The 18,292-nt window shown below is 42.6% G+C and overlaps 1 protein-coding gene across 1 annotated transcript in view; it reads left to right on the plus strand.

Moving 5' to 3' along the window:
* Window positions 1-2,663: 2,663 nt before the first annotated feature.
* Window positions 2,664-18,292, plus strand: part of fam120c (family with sequence similarity 120C) — a 38,486-nt gene continuing 22,857 nt past the window's right edge. Inside the window, exons 1-10 of the mRNA XM_048240667.1 lie at window positions 2,664-4,075; window positions 4,783-5,029; window positions 5,365-5,447; window positions 5,745-5,873; window positions 6,419-6,521; window positions 7,034-7,107; window positions 8,692-8,978; window positions 9,869-10,115; window positions 15,780-15,951; window positions 16,387-16,636. Of these exons, the coding sequence (XP_048096624.1) occupies window positions 3,557-4,075; window positions 4,783-5,029; window positions 5,365-5,447; window positions 5,745-5,873; window positions 6,419-6,521; window positions 7,034-7,107; window positions 8,692-8,978; window positions 9,869-10,115; window positions 15,780-15,951; window positions 16,387-16,636 (2,111 nt within the window). The 5' untranslated portion in view covers window positions 2,664-3,556. The remainder of the gene's footprint in view (window positions 4,076-4,782; window positions 5,030-5,364; window positions 5,448-5,744; window positions 5,874-6,418; window positions 6,522-7,033; window positions 7,108-8,691; window positions 8,979-9,868; window positions 10,116-15,779; window positions 15,952-16,386; window positions 16,637-18,292) is intronic.

Raw genomic sequence — 18,292 nt, forward strand, 5'->3', positions numbered from 1 at the left:
GGCTGTAATAATACCTGTCTAAAGAGCTTACAGCTTATACAAAATGCAGCTGCTCACACATATATATAACATATTTCCCCCATCCTAGCATCTTTACACTGGCTACCTGTTAAAAGTCATTGACTTCAAAATATTACTTATATCTCTTGGTTGGTTGCCTGCATTGAAAGAGGACACCTCATGAAGACGCTCTTTTGTCTGCTTCTGACAGAAGAAGCACTTATCTATGCTGGCAGCAGCTGCTGCTGAACAAGTGTACAAAGTCCCTCTAGATGGACTTTATGCAGTTGCAGGTGTTGGTGCAGGTTCAGAAGATGGTCTACCACGTCTTTTTTGAAGACACTGAGTCCTGCCTGCTTCACATGATTTCTAGTAGCGAATCTTAGCACTCTGCAGATGTGGATTTGTAGCAGTTCCTGTGCCAAACTGCTTTGTTCTGTTGTAAAATAACTGCACTGTAACATTGTAATTGTTGGTTGATCTGTGATCACCATCTCCATACTCTCTCATGGACAAAAACAAGAAATTTGCCATATGTCTCTAGTAATGGGTCATTCACAAGTCCACACATGTCTGCCACTGGATACATAGCCCAAAATCTGTTTCTTTTAGTATATGTGTGCCATCACCTGACTAACAGAAAGACACATCTCAGAATATAACCTAACTAGACTGTGCCACCATGAACTATGAAAATGTGCTTGCTCAAATGTAGAAGGCTAAGGTCACGAATATCACCAACCATGAAGAACAAAGCACTATGTGCTTCAGGTTATTCGACATTCTAAATTCTATAACTGACAGCCATCAACAGCCAACTGCTAGTGTCTGTTTTTCTCTTACTCTCTCTAACACACAGACACACACACACACACACACACACACACACACACACACACACACACACACAGACACTCACCTGTCTGTTTGTCTATCTGATCCTTTTCTTTTCTTCACACTTACATAGGCTACGGAAGGCCTTACAGACTTCAGCTGGTACTAGCTATGTCTATTAAACTTGATTTAACAGAGATCTCTGCACTTTGCGCTCTGAATGGTGAGACAAGAACTGTCAGAGCAGGCTAGGCCTACACTCAAGCACACTAATAGGCATGAATTGATAGTATTGATATTGTAGTATTATTTTTTTAAGCGGACAATTTCGAGAATTTTAGGCACAATTTCTTGTTAAAGAGATCAATCATCAGCCTAAAAATGTTTTGTAATGTTGTATTGTTTATGTGGTCCACTTTTGCACACTACCTTGTAGAATATATTTGCTTTTTGGCACCAAACCCTATGCTATAATACATATATAGAGATATAATACTCTCCAAAAATTAACATGCGAATCCCACAAGCCCCCAAATTAGACACATAGGCCCCCCTACTACAGGGTAACTGATCGGAATATAGCCTAGTGCAAAAATGGGAAATTAAAATTACAACTCCTGTCATATTTGATGAGGACTGCATTGAGATTTCTGATATTTACTTTTCCTCACTAAAATCAATTATAGATATATGAATCAATAAATACAGGGAAACGTAGCTGGTAGAGGAATTACTGTTCCTTCAAAAAGAGTAGGCCTGTAGGGACAGAAAAATAGTTGAGTTTCACACTCTAGATGGACGGATGAAATGGATGAGATTGTTAACTGATAGGCCTATGTGGTTAAACAAATCTCCAGAACAGATGCATCTTGTATCCTTTTCCTTCTTCATCTCCCACTATTTTCAATTGAATAATTTGATATGACAATCGTAGGGCCTATGTCTGTCTGTCTGTCATACTGGATGGATAGGCGCCTAGGCTATGAGCTATAGGGCATGTTGCATTGTTGAACCAGAGAGGAGGTAGTGTGTTGTTATTAATATTACTATGTTACAATGCCTTTATTGGTTAGACATTATTTTCCTTCTCATCACTTTAAAAAAAAAACACCTGTTGCAGGATATGATATTCCCCTTTAATCACAAGTTGTGCATGAATGACAATGCCTTGAATAAGACATGTTACATGACTGCACTGCACTACAGCTTGTAATTGTAGGTTGACCTACGTCAAGGCCTACACTCTCAATACTGAATTAATGATGAGTGTGCTGTAGCACCCAGGGAGGATGGGTCACTGTTGTGTGTTTTGTGAGGCAATTAAATAACTTGAATATCATATGAATCATGATTAACAGTTGACATGTTTAGATAAGATTTATTTTTAACAAGTCAGTTACTAAGGCTTGCTAACTGTTGTGCTCTGGTTGCCTACTGTACATCTGACAGATCATTGACTGTCTGCCACTGCCATGAAAAGGCTAGCCTGAAGGAAATTATTTATTTTCATTTTATACAATAATACTCATGACACTGACTCTTTTGTTACTACTGGGATATTTTTTTTAGATTGTTATCTATATGTCTATTGTTATCTATATTATCTATATGTTAGAAATCAGTGTTTTGTATGTCTTGGATTTAAGTGTTTCGATCAAGCTGTAACTTTGGCTATCTTGGTAGTTGAAGTCTTCCATTAGACCATTTATATATTTCCAAATGAAAAATAGGAGAAATAATAAATACAACTCCCAGCTACCAGGTCCTCACCCCGCCCACTCTCCTCCTCCTGATACCTCCTCCCACTTTTAGTTAGTCCGCGAGGAAGTCGCAAGATGGCCGACGTCGCTTGAAAGTATGTTCCTCTCCTCAACATGAAGTCGTGAGTGAGAAAGAGAGCGAGGGAGACAAAGTTGGGGTTTTATTTTTATTTTATTTTAGTTATTTTACTTTATTTTTTTCTAATCACCCATCTCATTCCGCATCGTGTCTGCCCCCAATTTGTCTTTTCTAGCGAGCTAGTTGACGCGTCAATCACGCCGGGACCTTAGCTAGCTAACCAGCTAAGTTAGCTAGCTAGTTTGTTACTAGCAGAAGGCATTTAACTAACGTTAACGTTGGCTAGTCAGCCTTCAGCATAATTGTGTGGATAATCAAATGGTTGCATGGTTTTCTTTAAGGTCGAATTACCATTGTGGTGTGAACGACTTCGCTATGTTTGGGAACAAATGCGTAGAAATTGCTCCGCAAATGTGTAGCCAGTTTGCTAGCAAGTGGGATTATATTTGTGGTGTTTGAGACATTGCCGATAACATAATTGTTACTTAGCTATCTTGCGCGCCGTTACTAGTTATTGTAACATTGTTGTGCAAGTTTGTATTTGTTCAGCTAGCAACACTGTAATTGGTCGAAAAAGTTAATCTGGTAGTTGTGCTATAGTCATTCTGGCAGCCCACCAAAATATACCGAAAGGAATGAACACACCGTTGCACTCTTACGACCAAATTTGAAAAATTGCTACAGTTATTCTGCTGTAGTTGGCAAGGTACTGGTCAACGTGTAACTGGCTGTCAAGTTTTATGACATAGTTTGCAAACTGTAAACATATTCTTCATTTAAAGAAGACAAGCATTACTACGTCGGTTACTACATCTTCAACTTCACATTGCACGATCCCACGTTTGATCGTTTGAACAGGAATAAAGTAACGTTTAACATTGCAATGGGAATTCAAGGTTTCCAGGAGTATCTCGAGAAGCGTTGCCCGGGCGCTGCTGTTCCCGTAGACCTCCTTAAACTCGCCCGAACAGCAGCCCGGCAACCCCCTCACCACCACCACCACCACCACCATCATCCCCATCACCCAAGCTCTCTGCCTCCACCACCTCCGCCAGCTCGAATTCTGGTGGATGCCGACTCTGGCCTGCAACGTCTGTACGGCGGCTATCAGACAGATTGGGTATGTGGAGGCGAGTGGAACGCGATGCTCGGTTATCTGGCGGCTCTCTCGCAGGCCTGTTTGTATCAGGGAGGCCTGGAGCTAGTAGTGATTTTCAACGGCACACTCGGAAAAGATCGCTGGCCGGAGTGGGCGCGGCGGTCGCAGGGGCAGCGGCAGACTGCGCAGCTCATTGTCAACCACGTCGGCAGCAAGGCCACGCCGCCTCCGCGGGCCTGGTTCCTGCCCCCGGCTTGCCTTAGCCACTGTGTCCGCCTCGCCATGTTCCGCTTCCGTGTGCGGGTAAGTCAAATATTGCCTTTATGCTTCACGACAGTTTACTCAAGACATGTGTGATGTTTATGTATGTATGTAAAACCAATTATTTATATATATATATATATATATATATATATATATATATATATATATATATATATATATATATATATATAGTTATGTAGTCATATATAGATATAACTGTTTACAGTGGATAATACCCCCCTTTGCATATTAGCTATTTTCATATTGCGTTTTCTGGTATTTTTCAGCGTAATGTTTCATGTGAATAAGTGCATGTGATGTGTTGAGTGGTTGTACCGTATGGTGGTATAATTCGACTGTGTGATGTTCCAGGAGTTTTTAAATCAGTAATCTTTGCTCAGGTCACTGGTTTCTCATCTTAGTTAGCAAGTGCCCCAGTAGTTATGTCATTTAAGATTTTCAAAAGATGCAGCTGTTGGATTGTTAGCATTCTGTTTACTTTGAACCCCATCCTCCCAATAGCCTATAATAATACTTGCCTGTATTGCAATCCAAACTGATGTACGGTATTTCATTTTTTATGGACAGATTGGTCTGCTTCTGCTTGCAGCTTGGTTTGTCCACTTTAAATACAGAAGCCAGAACTGGTGTTTTTTAATAGTTTTCACTCCGCAAGTGCCTCCCACTGCACGTGCACATCATGTTTCTTTCCATTTTATATTCACACTCCCTCTCCTTGTCTCTAGGTGGTTCAGACTTTGGAGGACCACCATCAGGAGGTGCTGTCCCTGTACAGGGACTATGGTTTCCACGGCCTGATCGCGCAGGACTCAGAGTTTGCTCTATGCAATGTCCCAGCCTACTTCAGCTCACACGCTCTCAAGCTCTCCTGGAATGGCAAGAACCTGACCACTCACCAGTACCTGCTCTCTGAAGCCGCCCGGCAGCTTGGCCTCAAGACTCAGCACCTGCCAATGTTTGCTGCTCTGCTTGGTATGCATGTTTATATTCATACAATATGTAAAAAATTGCATTTATACACTGCATGTAATGTGCATTATATTATATGTTTAGGTATGCTTTTACATACAGTTAGTGCCTTTTTTTTAACCTAACGACACTTACAAAGGAACCATAATGCAAGCAAATAGTAGATGAGGGCCAAAAACATTGAGGTCAGATTGCTATGGGGAAAAAGTCCTAGCTGGAGTTTAGGTATGTTAATGAACAGGTGGTTAATGAGTAGGCATATTACATTGTTGGTTGTGCAGGTTGCCCAATGTTTGAGTTAATGTGGTTTTTAATGTGGTTGCCTTGTTTTGTTTCAGGTAACCACATTTTGCCAGATGAGGACTTGGCTGCCTTTCATTGGAGTCTTTTGGGCCCAGAACACCCTCTTGCCTCTCTGAAGGTGCTTTCCTGTTTCCCTCACACATACCCTGTCAAGGTCTCATTTGTTGTGGCTATGTTTCGCTAGCCATTCTACATAATGTTGCTCCAGATACATGGTGTTGACTTCTCTGATTAGTCTGTCTGGTTGACTTTTTCATTTTCAGTGCCATGTTCTGGTGGTTATAGGATTTATTTATTTGAAAGTCTTATTTGTTTATTTATTTATTTACTTACTTATGTATTCATTCATTCATTCTCTCTCTCTTGTGTGTCTCTAACAAAGTTTCTCTCTTTCTAATTTTCCGTGCTTCCTCAGGTGAGGGCCCACCAGTTGGTGCTCCCTCCTTGTGAAGTCGTCATTAAGGCTGTGTCTGAGTATGTAGCGTCCATCAAAGACCTTGGGAATCTGGATGCTGTGGCCAGGGATGTGTTCAAGCAGTCCCAGGTACCCCTTTCCCCTCCTCCTGCCAACCAAGCTTCCCAACACTTTCATTAGAGTACAGTGTTTCCCATACATTGACTTATTTGTGGCGGCCCACCACAATATCAACATTGACCACCACACAATGATTTTCCTGGTTGTACTAAACTGTGCTTAAATCTGGTTAGATTCATAACCGCGCTGCACTAATTTGTTAAAAACTGTTGCATTCGAGTTAATTCTGCAAACCTACCACCACAAATAGAATTAAATTCTGCGGGAAACACTGGAGTATACTGAGTGATTGTGGCTCACAGAACATGACACCCACATACTTGACAGTCCAAATGAATCACTATTAGAAATGAGGTTAATGCCAAGTATGTTTCCATGTGCAAATAATCTGACTATTGTGGTGCACTAGTGCTTGCTAGTGTGGTGGAAGCAGATAAAGCCATTTTACCACTAAAGAGACATAAAGCATACACTATGAAAATCTGAACATAAATGTGTATTACATGAAGGTGGACTGTGACTGAGAGCAGTATCTCCTGTTTCCTTCTCTCTAGTCTCGAATGGAGGATAAAATAGAGCGCTTTAAGAAGGCAGTGGAGTACTTTTCAATGGCCAGTAAACCCAGACCTCCTTCTATGGGACCCTCTCCTTATCCCTGTGAGTATTTTGTACTCTCGTTGCATGCTGCTTTACTAGTATTGTGTCTGCAAGAAGATTGATTGTTGAGAGGGGGGAAATTTATTTTCTTTTTTCTTAGTCATAGCTGGATTTTCAGTTGGTTTCTGGTAGATATAGCATATGCTCTCACAGTAAGTGAAAGTAGTTCTGTTGCTCACATACTAGATTGCCCTCTGGCAGTTTGACCCACCCTTCTTAGCTGTCTAAGTTGTACTGCAAATAGACTGGTAAACAGACACTTTAGGAACTAGATTTTGAAACTTTCATGGAGGAGTTTGCATGTTCTATTACTGATGGTCAGGGTCTCTGCTTCTTTATCTCTTTCTCTCCCTTTCTCTCTCTCTCTCTCTCTCTCTCTGTTTCTCTTTCTCACTTCTTTTCTCTTGCTTTCTCCCCCTCTCTCCCTTTCTCTGCTCCCACCCCACCCTCCCACTCACTGCCATCTGTTCCCGACTGATGGCTCGTCCCTGCTGGCCTTGTGACGGCTCTAGTCCCAGGCTTCGGACCTGGTCAGTTTGGTGGACCTCCAGGCCCCATGGGGAACATGCCGCCTGGAAAAGCCCCGGTAAGTCTCTTCTCAAGTGTGCTGCTCTACTCGTTCCAAAGCCTCCTTAATTTATAGTTTTTTTTAGGTGTTCCTATTCAATGTTATTAATACATTTTAGTGGTTTAACCCTTAGAACCCGATTGACGCAAAGTGCGTCAAAAAACACACCCTTTCTTCTCTGTTACATTGCTCCGGAACTGTTCATCGCAGCGAGATTTATTGCGTGACAGAGCAGAAGTGGGGCTTTTCAACGAGACTACACACTTGTCTGTACGATCAAGTATGAAAATAAAAATAAACATGAAATTAAATCAAATTGCATCATATTCACAGTCTATACTTCTCTGCGTTCACCTGCGCACCCATTACTCTCGTTTGAATTACTCACGAACCCGTGATCGCATATATATGGTAAGCATATCAGATGAAAGCGGAGACACAGGGCTATCCATTGGTACCATGTATATCGATCCTTCTGTCTTATAAAAACAGACGAAGTGACTGCAAAATAATAACCTCATGTTCACAAACCAACGCTGCACACCCATTACTCGTTTGAATTACTCGCGGACCCGTGATCGGATAGATATGCCACGCATGTCAGATGAAAGAGGAGACTCAGAGCTATCATTTGATTTCAAGTACATCCTTCTGGGTTATAAAACAGACGAAGTAACAGCAAAATAATAACTTCATAAAGCTGGACTTACCCCACGTTTTTGTCTGTTTTTGTGGCAAAGCATGTTTATAATCCAACGCTATCGTGTGTTTCTCTATGGCAAAGCAGGTTTATAATCCGGTTTTGAGATCCTAGCAAATTCCTGCATGGCATCCAATTCAAGGCTCACATTGCATCCCAATTTGTTCAACAAAGAAACACCTTTTTTGCCTTCACTTTGTTGCAGTAAAAAGTTGAGAATCATTATGAGTACATACACCATAGGCACGCAGTCTAACATACAACCTCGGGTCAAGTCAGATCAGTTCGTGTCAGATATGGAGCGCAGAAAGGTCATTTTTCATCACTAAATAAAAAATGGCATTTATTTCCGTAAATCACACACCACATATTTCTGTAAATTGCTCAGCCCCAGAGTATCCCTCCAACATGGCAATTGTATTGCCCGATTCAGGACAGTCTGCCCTACACACACATGAAATGCATGTAGAGCTATGAGCTTGCTGTGGTGAGATACATGTCGAAATTCTTATATATAAGAATTTTTCTAATACACTTTTTATATTTTAATTCTTTAAAAATCTAAATAAAATCAATGCTAGTACTAATACATGAACTGAAAAAAACAATATATAAAATGTGTGTGTGGCACTTACAATGACCAGAATAAATCCTTATGAATAAAGGTAGTGAAAATGCCTAAAAACAGCTTAGGGTTCTAAGGGTTAACCTGGAAATGTATTTTAAGGTAATTTATGTTGTTCCTTGATTGGTTGTAGTCAATATCTTAGTCATGCTCGTTTATTATTTATTTATTCAAATTACTTCTGATTATATAGTATATAGTCAGGTCTTTTGGAATAGTATTGTAATTATGGTGACTGCAGATGTTCTTACTTCAGCTTGTGTTGTGTCTGTCCTAGTTTGGCCCACCTCAGATGTCGGGTGTAAAGGTGCCTTATCCCGGGGCGCCCTACGGACCTGGTTCTGGTCCCGGACCTGCCCTGCTATTCCCGAACCCGCCTCCCCCTCTACAAGACTGTAACGATTCTCTAGTTGGGAAAATGGGCTTTTCTGATTGGTCGGCTCCTTATGATTCCACTCAAGGTGGCAGCAGACTGCCGAATCACCACACAGCTGCTCCCTCGGGCACCTCCCCCTCTCCTTCGTCCTCCTCAGATGGGGAGGAGCAAAATGACACCAGCACAAAGTGAGTCGTTTGCCAGGACTGTCAGTACTTTGAGATTTCAGCACTCTAGTGATGGATGATCTATCGCTGTGGTTCTTAATCCCACACCAACAACCCCCCCCAACACACACACACACAGACACACTCACTCACTCACTGTATGATTTCCATCTTTCCTTGCTCTCCATGCCCGACTGAGCTCATCAGTGGCCCTTGATTAGCGGAGCACACCTGATTTAGCCAATCAGGATCTGTATAAATACAGTGGCTGGTGAGGAGCCGCAGAGCACAGGAGTTCTGCACCAGGTGGCCATGAGATTTGTGGGTCCATACCCCTGGAGTGGCAATGAGATTTGTGTGATGCTGGAGTCATTTTCTCAGTCCTGCTCATCATTTCTCTCTCCCACTCATTTCCTGTTTCATCTCAGTCATGTCTGACTAAAGGCATGAGAAAAGCATAATTACTCAGAAAAGCTTTAGACAGGTGGGATCAGAGCAAAGGTAAATGACCCAGGAACGCAATTGGATAACACTACGACCAATGTTTACTGACTGATTCATAGCAGCGCTGTTGTCATCTGTTTAGCTTGCCTCTGGCCCGCCTATATCAGATACACAGATGTGATTGGTTCCTCGCGATGCAAGGGGTAAAAGTAACATGCATCATTACTCATTGCCAGAGTGTCTCGCAGAGACAATTCAAATTGTGCTCTTGTGAGAATTTTGGATTTCCAGGGTATGGGAAAAGCATAATTACTCAGAAAAGCTTTAGACAGGTGGGATCAGAGCAAAGGTAAATGACTCAGGAACAAGGCTGATGACTGAATAAACTTTAGTATTTCTATAGAACTGTTGCCAGGCTGGTCCATTCTTGAATTAACAGGTGTGTCCCTCTTGTCTCCCTCCTCCAGCCATTTAGCGGACAAAGGCTCCAGGTGGGAGGACTCCTCTGGCCGTGGGGGCGGAGCTTCAGGTGACGGTCCCCACGGCAACGGGAGCGGGCCTTCGATCCCCTCGCTGCTCTCCATGGCGACGCGCAGTCACATGGACATCACCACGCCACCCCTGCCACAGGTCAGCGCGGAGGTGCTGAGGGTGGCGGAGCACAGACACCGGAGGGGCCTCATGTACCCACAGATCTACCACATCCTCACCAAGGTAACCACCACCGCCACCACCACACAAATTAACATTTAGCTGACGCTTTATCCAAAGATCCTTGCAACAATCAAGGTACAGTTAGGTACACACTAGGATATTGTTAGGGGCAGCCGTGGCCTACTGGTTAGCACTTCGGACCTGTAACCGTAGGGTTGCCGGTTCGAACCCCGACCAGTAGGCACGGCTGAAGTGCCCTTGAGCATGGCACCTAACCCCTCACTGCTCCCCGAGCGCCGCTGACTCACTGCGCCGGGATTAGTGTTTGCTTTACCTCACTGTGTGTACACTGTGTGCTGTGTGTGTTTCACTAATTCACGGATTAGGATAAATGCAGAGACCAAATTTCCCTCACGGGATCAAAAGAGTTTATACTTATACAATAAGTACTACTCGAGTAGAATCTGACTATACACACACACACACACACACACACACTGAGCACAGCTGAATGACCAGCTGCCGTTCATTTTGCATGAAGGTTGGGAATTCCAAGTGTAGACAGCCTTTCGATCATTGGCAGTGTTGGGTTAGGGTGGTGACTGTGTGGGATGGGTGTGGAGCAGCGCTTCATTTTTGATGCACGTTGAAAAAGTTTTGAGAGCCCACCAACCATACACTCTGTAGAGATGCCATTCATTTTCAATGAGGATATGTGATTAATAGTGACTAGAGGCTGGTGAACACTGACAGTTGTCAAGTGGGTGGTGCTGGAAACAAAAAGAAAGAATTGTGCTTTGTGTGAATGGCAAGTGATCCAATGTAGAAGCACCCAAAGGGAAGCATCTGCCAATGGGAATGAGGACAGTTCAGTGTTGCACCCCTGGAGTCCTGCCTACTTGATTTGTGATGTTACCAGGGTAACCAGCAGTGAACTTCAGCCAGAGACGCCTACTATAGACCAACAGACAATGATTTAATATTGCCTCTCTGCACATACAGTTTAGAGCATTAGAGGCTGGGAGTGCCTGCTGTATTGGGATGTGACTCAGGGCCATATGGCAGAAAATGGCCTACTTGTTGGCAAGCACTGGGTGATTCATAACTTGTAATAACTTTACCTGGCAGTGGGTCAAAAACCTTGACATGGCAGAACATTCCAATGTCTTATTGCAGCCCTCTGTTTGGCTCGTTCCTTTTCCCCACATTCTCTTTTTGCTCTCCTGTATTAGAATTTGGCCGCAACTAGCAAGTCAAGTGCTGGTGTTATCTATTGAAGCTAAACCCTCCTGAGACCTGACAATTCATTTTTGTTTTCTGTGGGGGAAGTGAGTCTTAAGAACTTTTAAGTCAAGCACCATTTGCACATCAAGAGAACAACTTGGGCTTTCTAGTCATGTCACAATTATGTGGGTGGGATTAGCAGAGTACACATACTCTTTTTTCAAAATTGTGGATATAGTATTTTGTATGTGAGTTGCTAAAGCTTTCTGCATCTTCCGTGTCTGCGAAGCTCAACACCGAAACGGTAGTCGGACTGGCAAACTCCATTGACTGACGTGTTGAAATATCAATGTTATTTGTTTGGACTTTCTTGCTTAGATTTTGTAAAAGTTACCGAGAAATAGACACAGTATATTTAAATAACATAGTTATTGTCGGAGGTGTGGACTCAATTCACGATTTTGATGACTTCCACTTGACAAAATTAGAAATGACTTGTAACTCGACTTGGACTTCCATGCTCAGGGCTTAAATTTTTTCAAAATGGAGGGGAATTCCCTCCTTAGGTTATTCATGTAGGGGGGATTTACACAAGCGGGTGGGTGGGGGGGGGGGGTTCGATTCTGATACCAAGTCAAGAATTGCGATTTCGATACTTCTTCGATACTTTTTACAAAATGTGTTTGATTTTGGGGCCCCCACCACCTTGACGTCATCAGTAATATTGAATATACTGTAGTGGGATCATTCACAACAGTGGCCATCCTAGATTCTGCTTGACTAAAAATGATGGCTTATGTGATATGTTTATATTTCATATATTTTTAATTCATAAATGAGTATTTAGTTAATAATGTACAGTTTTTTTACTAGTAATTACTAGTAGCTAAACATATTTAGTAATTTGAATGCTTCATATTGATGTTTAAATTATTACACTTAGGCATATCTTTAATGTGGTGTGTAGGTCTAATTGAGTGCACATTGGTGATGAGTAGGTGTAATTGAGTGCCTGTCAATCTAACAAGTCGAAGACAATCTTCCTGGGATCAAGTGCTGACTTGACCTGAGCTAGCAGGATAGTTACTAAGGAGCTCCTTCCAGATGTAAAAGTTTGCCATGGTTGCGTAGCCTATTTGCGTAAGCGCAAAGTGTCTCTGCGCAATACCTGCAATCCCGCAGTGAAATTTTGGCCCTGATTCTATTGACTCACTCGACTCGGACGTTGCATGTTTGACTTGTAATGGCTTGCGGCATGGGTAAAATGATTTGCATCTTATAAAACATAACTATTTTCTGCCCATACCAACTTCAGCAGTCTCAAGTTTGTCTTTAACGTTACACCTGAAACGCAACATTATTTTGCATGGAATGCAGGTCTCTTATTTAGTATGAGAAAGGAAAAGGGATGATCATCACTGAACATGCTCCCGTTGTGTCGTCTGACTAGTGGATCCTGTGATCTTGTGATGGATCCTCTGATCCTGGGATGTGGTATGATAGCCTAAACAATTTAATTTGCTCCACGGAGCTAACCAAAACTATCACGGAATCATCATCAATGACAGATGGCATTTCAAACTTACACCCATATCAGCGTTGTGTTTTGCAACATAAATAGCAAGAATTGTGAAGGTAAATGAATGTTTATTCACCTGGTATTGAGTAGACTATGGCCTTGATGACATCAACAATGTTCGTTGGAATGCGTAGATAGGTAGCCTATTTGTTATTGTAGACTAACTCCTGCGGGCATGCTTATCCATTCAGTAGATAAACTATCAAACTACGGCATAACATGTAGGCTACTTGGACAGGAGTAACATAAAGTTTGGAATTAATTTTAAGTATGGCGTGCAAAGGATTCAGAAATAACAATGGTGGCGGATCCCGATAGGCGTGATATGAGTGCTCGTGGGGGAGGGGGGTAATATTTGTTATTAGTATTTCTTAGCTTTTGCCGTTTTCTATCGCTTATTTGCACGTCAAGTCAATCATATGTTACTGTATGGAGAGTAGGGCCGTATATTCTGTACAGGAGCATGTGCTTGCTGCTGAGAGTCTCACGCACAGAGGTTAGAAGGAGGGGGCAGGGGATAGCGCAAAGTCACTCTACTGGAGTGGGGAACAGCTAACGCAATTAATGAGCTAAAGTCAATCACACCACTGATTGCCTCAAATGCACATTTTATTCATAATATTCGTATGTAGTTTCACATAGATGTTATGTATGCATTCACACAGCCAAACACACATACACATGCACAATTATGTTTTCAATTTTTGTGTCTTATGTAGGCCTATAAGTTTAGAGCAGGGATTATTACTGTTAATGTGATCATCTCCATGATGGGGAAATGTAATATGACCGTTCCCCTGTTACTCCCATCCCTGCTCATTTTTGTTTTGTTGTAGGCCTTCTGTATTCTACTTTGCCATTGCCTAATTTGGCAACATTAAACATGTTTTTTAATTGAAATATAAACTCTTAATATGATGAATGGAAACATTATGACACACTGTAAAAGCTATTCACTCACCCATCCAAATAGTCATCCACACACTTCACTCCCTAACTCACACACCTCACATATTATGACATATTAATATGCGGTTGCATAATATGACAGTGACTTGTTTAGGATTAAAAAAAAATAAGGACATGGACTTGGTCTCGACTTGGCCTTGGTAAGACTTGACTTGGACTTGAAACTTACAGTGACTTTGTCCGACCTCTGGTTATTGAAACCAGAAAATAAGTCTTTGGTTTGGTGTCTGCCAGCCAGTTTGTTATGTTAGCAAGCGAACTTCCCACAACGTACTGCAATCTGGCGAAGTGCTGAAACATTACTGACAAATACATGCGGTACAATTGGATAACCTGATTGTTACCAAAAATGTCATTTTGGTTTATTTTCAAAGCTTCTGTCAGTGAATGTTGCTACTACCCAGTAGACTACTGGAGCACGCCGGCTATAAAAACACGGGATGGGTTGAACAATCACAGCCCTTGCGATCTGAGTCGCCTCGATGCAAAGTCAACAGTTTTTTCGAGATGCATGTCTAGCGACGGCGTAGAGCTCTGAGGGGGTACACGGTGACGTAGAGGGGCTACCCCATCAATTCTATGCAGAAGCAATAATCAGCCTTAATACGGCTCATACTCTGGGCAAGTGGCTGATGGCCTCACAGTAAGCCACTCCACTTCTTCACCACATATGTAGTGAAGAGAGAGTGCAGTCACCCCACCTGGGTTAAAACACAGGTCTACAGGTTACCAAACCTGCACCCTGACTACAACACCAAAAAGCCAGGCTCATTGGTATGGCCGTCAGAGTGCACATTCAACCATAGTAACACTACTCCTCAGTGCTCTCTGGGGGCAGCCTTACAGGAACACGCCAACATTTTGGGAAGTTAGCTGATTTGCCATCTCCCCCACACTTAGATATGATGATGGATACATACTAGGGGTGTGAATCTCTCATGTAAAAGACGATACGATTCGCATCTAGATACATGGGCACGATTCGATACAAGAAAAGATACATTATTTAACATTAAGGAAATCCCTTCATCAAACGTAAGGCTATACTCTACAGACTATCGTTGCTGTTTAGTGTTTAATTTCGCGCTGGATTTTGAAAAACAAAAGAGTAAAAACTGTAAAACAAACGACCGAATGGGAGTTGTCACGTGCTTAAGTTGCAGTAGATGTATGGGTAATGAGGTCATTTGACAACTTTGGGCAATGAATGTAGCCAAACACAAACTGCATTACCCACAATTCCGTGCCACGTATAGTTTCAAAACCGGACGTGGGATGAACCGAACGCACTGCTTGGAATATAAATGAGAGTCTGAGCGAGCAGAAAAGGTTGTGAACCGATTCGTAACAAGTAAATCGATATAACGACCGGTTCATTTCAGTTTTATTCCGATACGGGGCTTCACGTATCGATGTAGCCGTATCTTACACGTTAAAAAAGGATACCGATGCGTATCGGTTAATCTTTACACCCCTAATACATACCCTTCTCTGCGAGCAGAAACGTAGTCAGTGGACCCACCATTAGCCTAGCTTAGCATAGTTCATTAAAGTGGTCAGAACCAACTAGCCTATAGCTCCAAAAAGTGACAAAAGAACTCCAACATTTTCCAACATTAACACTGTAAGTGATGTATGATAAAAGTCCAATTAGTCCAAGCATCTGGCACTGCAGTAACTCTGGCCTGTACAGTGAAAACAAGCAAGACAGTTCAAGGCTGTTTTGCCTTTTCTGTTTTACATTTTTTTTATTGCTTGATTGATTTGTTTTTTTTCTTTATTTTTTTTTCATTTTCATTACATTTGTCATTCCAACCCTTTCCAATCTGCTCTGGTTTGTGTCTCCCCCCTTTTTCTCCTGTCTTTCCATCTCTTCCCTACTACTTCTCCCTCCCTCCCTCTCCTTCTTCCTCCTCTCTTTTTCTCTCTCTCTCTGTCTCTCTCTCTCTCAGGGGGAGATGAAGATGCCGGTGTGCATTGAGGACGAGTGCAACCCCGACCTGCCCCCCGCCTCGCTGCTGTTCCGTTCGGCGCGGCAGTACGCCTATGGGGTTCTCTTTAGTCTGGCTGAGACCCAGCGGCGGGCTGAGAGGCTGGCCATGCGCAAACGTGCCCCAGTGGAAGGTGAGGGCTGGGCAGGGGAAGCAGTGGTGGGGGGGTCTGGATTGGAGCAATGTTTGGGGAGAGAATGGAGACGTGGTTGCTTGGTGAATGCTCGATTGGTTGGTTGATCGTATGTTTTTTCATTTCAGTATTCATGTATTGAGTCAATTATTAATAATTTTACATTTTTAGCAGAAGTAAAATGGACTTGGGGCAGTAATTTTCTTTATCGATTGTTGCTGAGCAGGAGATTGTATAAAGGGCTGCCATAAGCTGAGAACAGGTGTAGGACAGTGGACCACATCAAGGGAGAGGGTCTCGAATGTGGGCATTATAGAATAAATGTGACTAAACAATCAATTATAATCTTCCATTTTCTAGTTGAAGAGAGAGTTTGCATGTAAATTGTTAATGGTTAATCTCTCCCTTCCTCCTTCCTCTCCCCTGGTTTCACAGTGCCCCCGGTGATTGTGAAGGAGTGGTGCGCCAGCAAAGCCAAGTCGGCCTTGACCCCGGAGCTGGTCCCTGCGCTGTGCTTCCGGGAGTGGACCTGCCCCAACCTGCGGCGCCTGTGGCTGGGCCGGGCCTCGGAGGACCGGAGCCGACGCACGCGCGCCTTCCTGGCCTGCATGCGCTCTGACTGCCCCGCCCTGCTCAACCCAGCCCTCGTGCCCTCGCACCTGCTGCTCATGTGCTGCGTGCTCAGGTGAGCTTATCTCTCTTTGCTTTGAGTAAACCCCCTCCCCCAAGCCCTATGCTGTCGCCTGACGTGATTGGGCAACTCTCTTCTAGACTAAATGTTTTCGTAAGTGGAGACTTTCACTCAAGTTCTCATTTAGTCTAGGTACTAAGCTTAAACCATGCACTGGAAATTTGCCCTCAGCCTCTTCCTCATAAGCCTAATTTATGTTTCTAAGTCGAATCTTGTAGCTAGACAAGCACTACGATGTCGCCTGACAGTCAACTCTTCAAAATTGTAACTTTGTGGCAAGGCGAAGGCGACTGCAAGGACTGTGATTGGGCAACTCTCTCCTGTTGTGTAGTAGCATCATGGTTTTACGCTGACAGCTTTGCAAATTACCTCATTTTTGGTTACTATGACAGGGTTTTCTGATTGTATTTTGTCTATTTTCAGTAACCTTTTAAAATCTTAACTTTGCTGGCAGTACTTTGTGGGCAATTGTGGAAAGTTTAGCTTGCTACCATAACTGGCTGGCAGACACCACACTCAACATCGAATGTAGTTTTTGGGGTTACAGTAACAAGTAGGGCTGGATATCACCATTGTTTACTGAATCAATTTGATTCCTATTCACAAGGCTTTGATTCAATTTCCAATTTGGTACGATTTAATATTGATACAGTAAGGAAGATTTCAGATAGGCTGCATTGCCAATTTTTTGTTTGAATATGAAAATAATTCCAGAGAATGCTGTAACACAGGGCCCCCTCAGCATTAATGGAGATATAAATGTGTACATAAGGATTTGTTACAAAGCAGTAGTCAACATTCATTTTTATTTATGACAAGTAGTGTAAGGGAAGGGAGCAAACACCACAAAAACATACTGCACTCTTTTATTGTCGCAATTAATGTGCAGTCAACAAGTGTGTATCAGTCACATGACCAAAAGAAAAAACATATTCCACATTATAATAATGATAAAGTAGACATTCTGAAATTGATAGGCGTGTAGAACTTTAATGCGCCAGTAAGAAGAGCTCTCAGTTAACCTTTTCTTCTAGCTGTCGGTAGATTGAGTGGTGCTTGTGACATCATTAATTGCATAGCCCACTAGCTAAGGTAAAGATATGTGCTGTTATTGAACACAAAGCTAGCAATACATCATGACTTGCATTACTTTTGTGTAGTTCACTTAAAGGTGGTGTAGTCAGGGATTGCGCAGGAAATCATGTTATACTGCGATTAAAATATGACCATACTAAAGTATGACTGTACCTGTCTGTCATCACAAGACCCAATGGATTGTGTAGGCTACTCTTCATGGAACATAATTCAATAGACCTTACCATAAGTTAAAGGTAAACTATGCAGTATTGGCAATTTCCTTACCGTTTTCTCGGTTTTTGCTTCTTTTTCGCTGGCTCTGTCATGACGGATGTCTGAGAAACTCCATCGCTACCTTTTTCTAGCCGGTGCCTGGCGTGTATGTGTATTTGAATGCAGTAAAGCAATTCGTTACACTCGTTATAATTCCTGGCACCGAGGCCATCGGCCCGCCGGCCCACAGTTGCAAGGGTGGTTTTTCCGCTCACAGGCGCTAGGGGGAAGCGAGACGGCCACAATTCAACCCGAAAAAAGTCATAAAACCATCCCAATGACTCTGAAGCTGTTAAATGA

The sequence above is a fragment of the Alosa alosa genome, chromosome 4 (assembly GCF_017589495.1).
Source record: "Alosa alosa isolate M-15738 ecotype Scorff River chromosome 4, AALO_Geno_1.1, whole genome shotgun sequence".
Lineage (NCBI taxonomy): Eukaryota > Metazoa > Chordata > Actinopteri > Clupeiformes > Clupeidae > Alosa > Alosa alosa.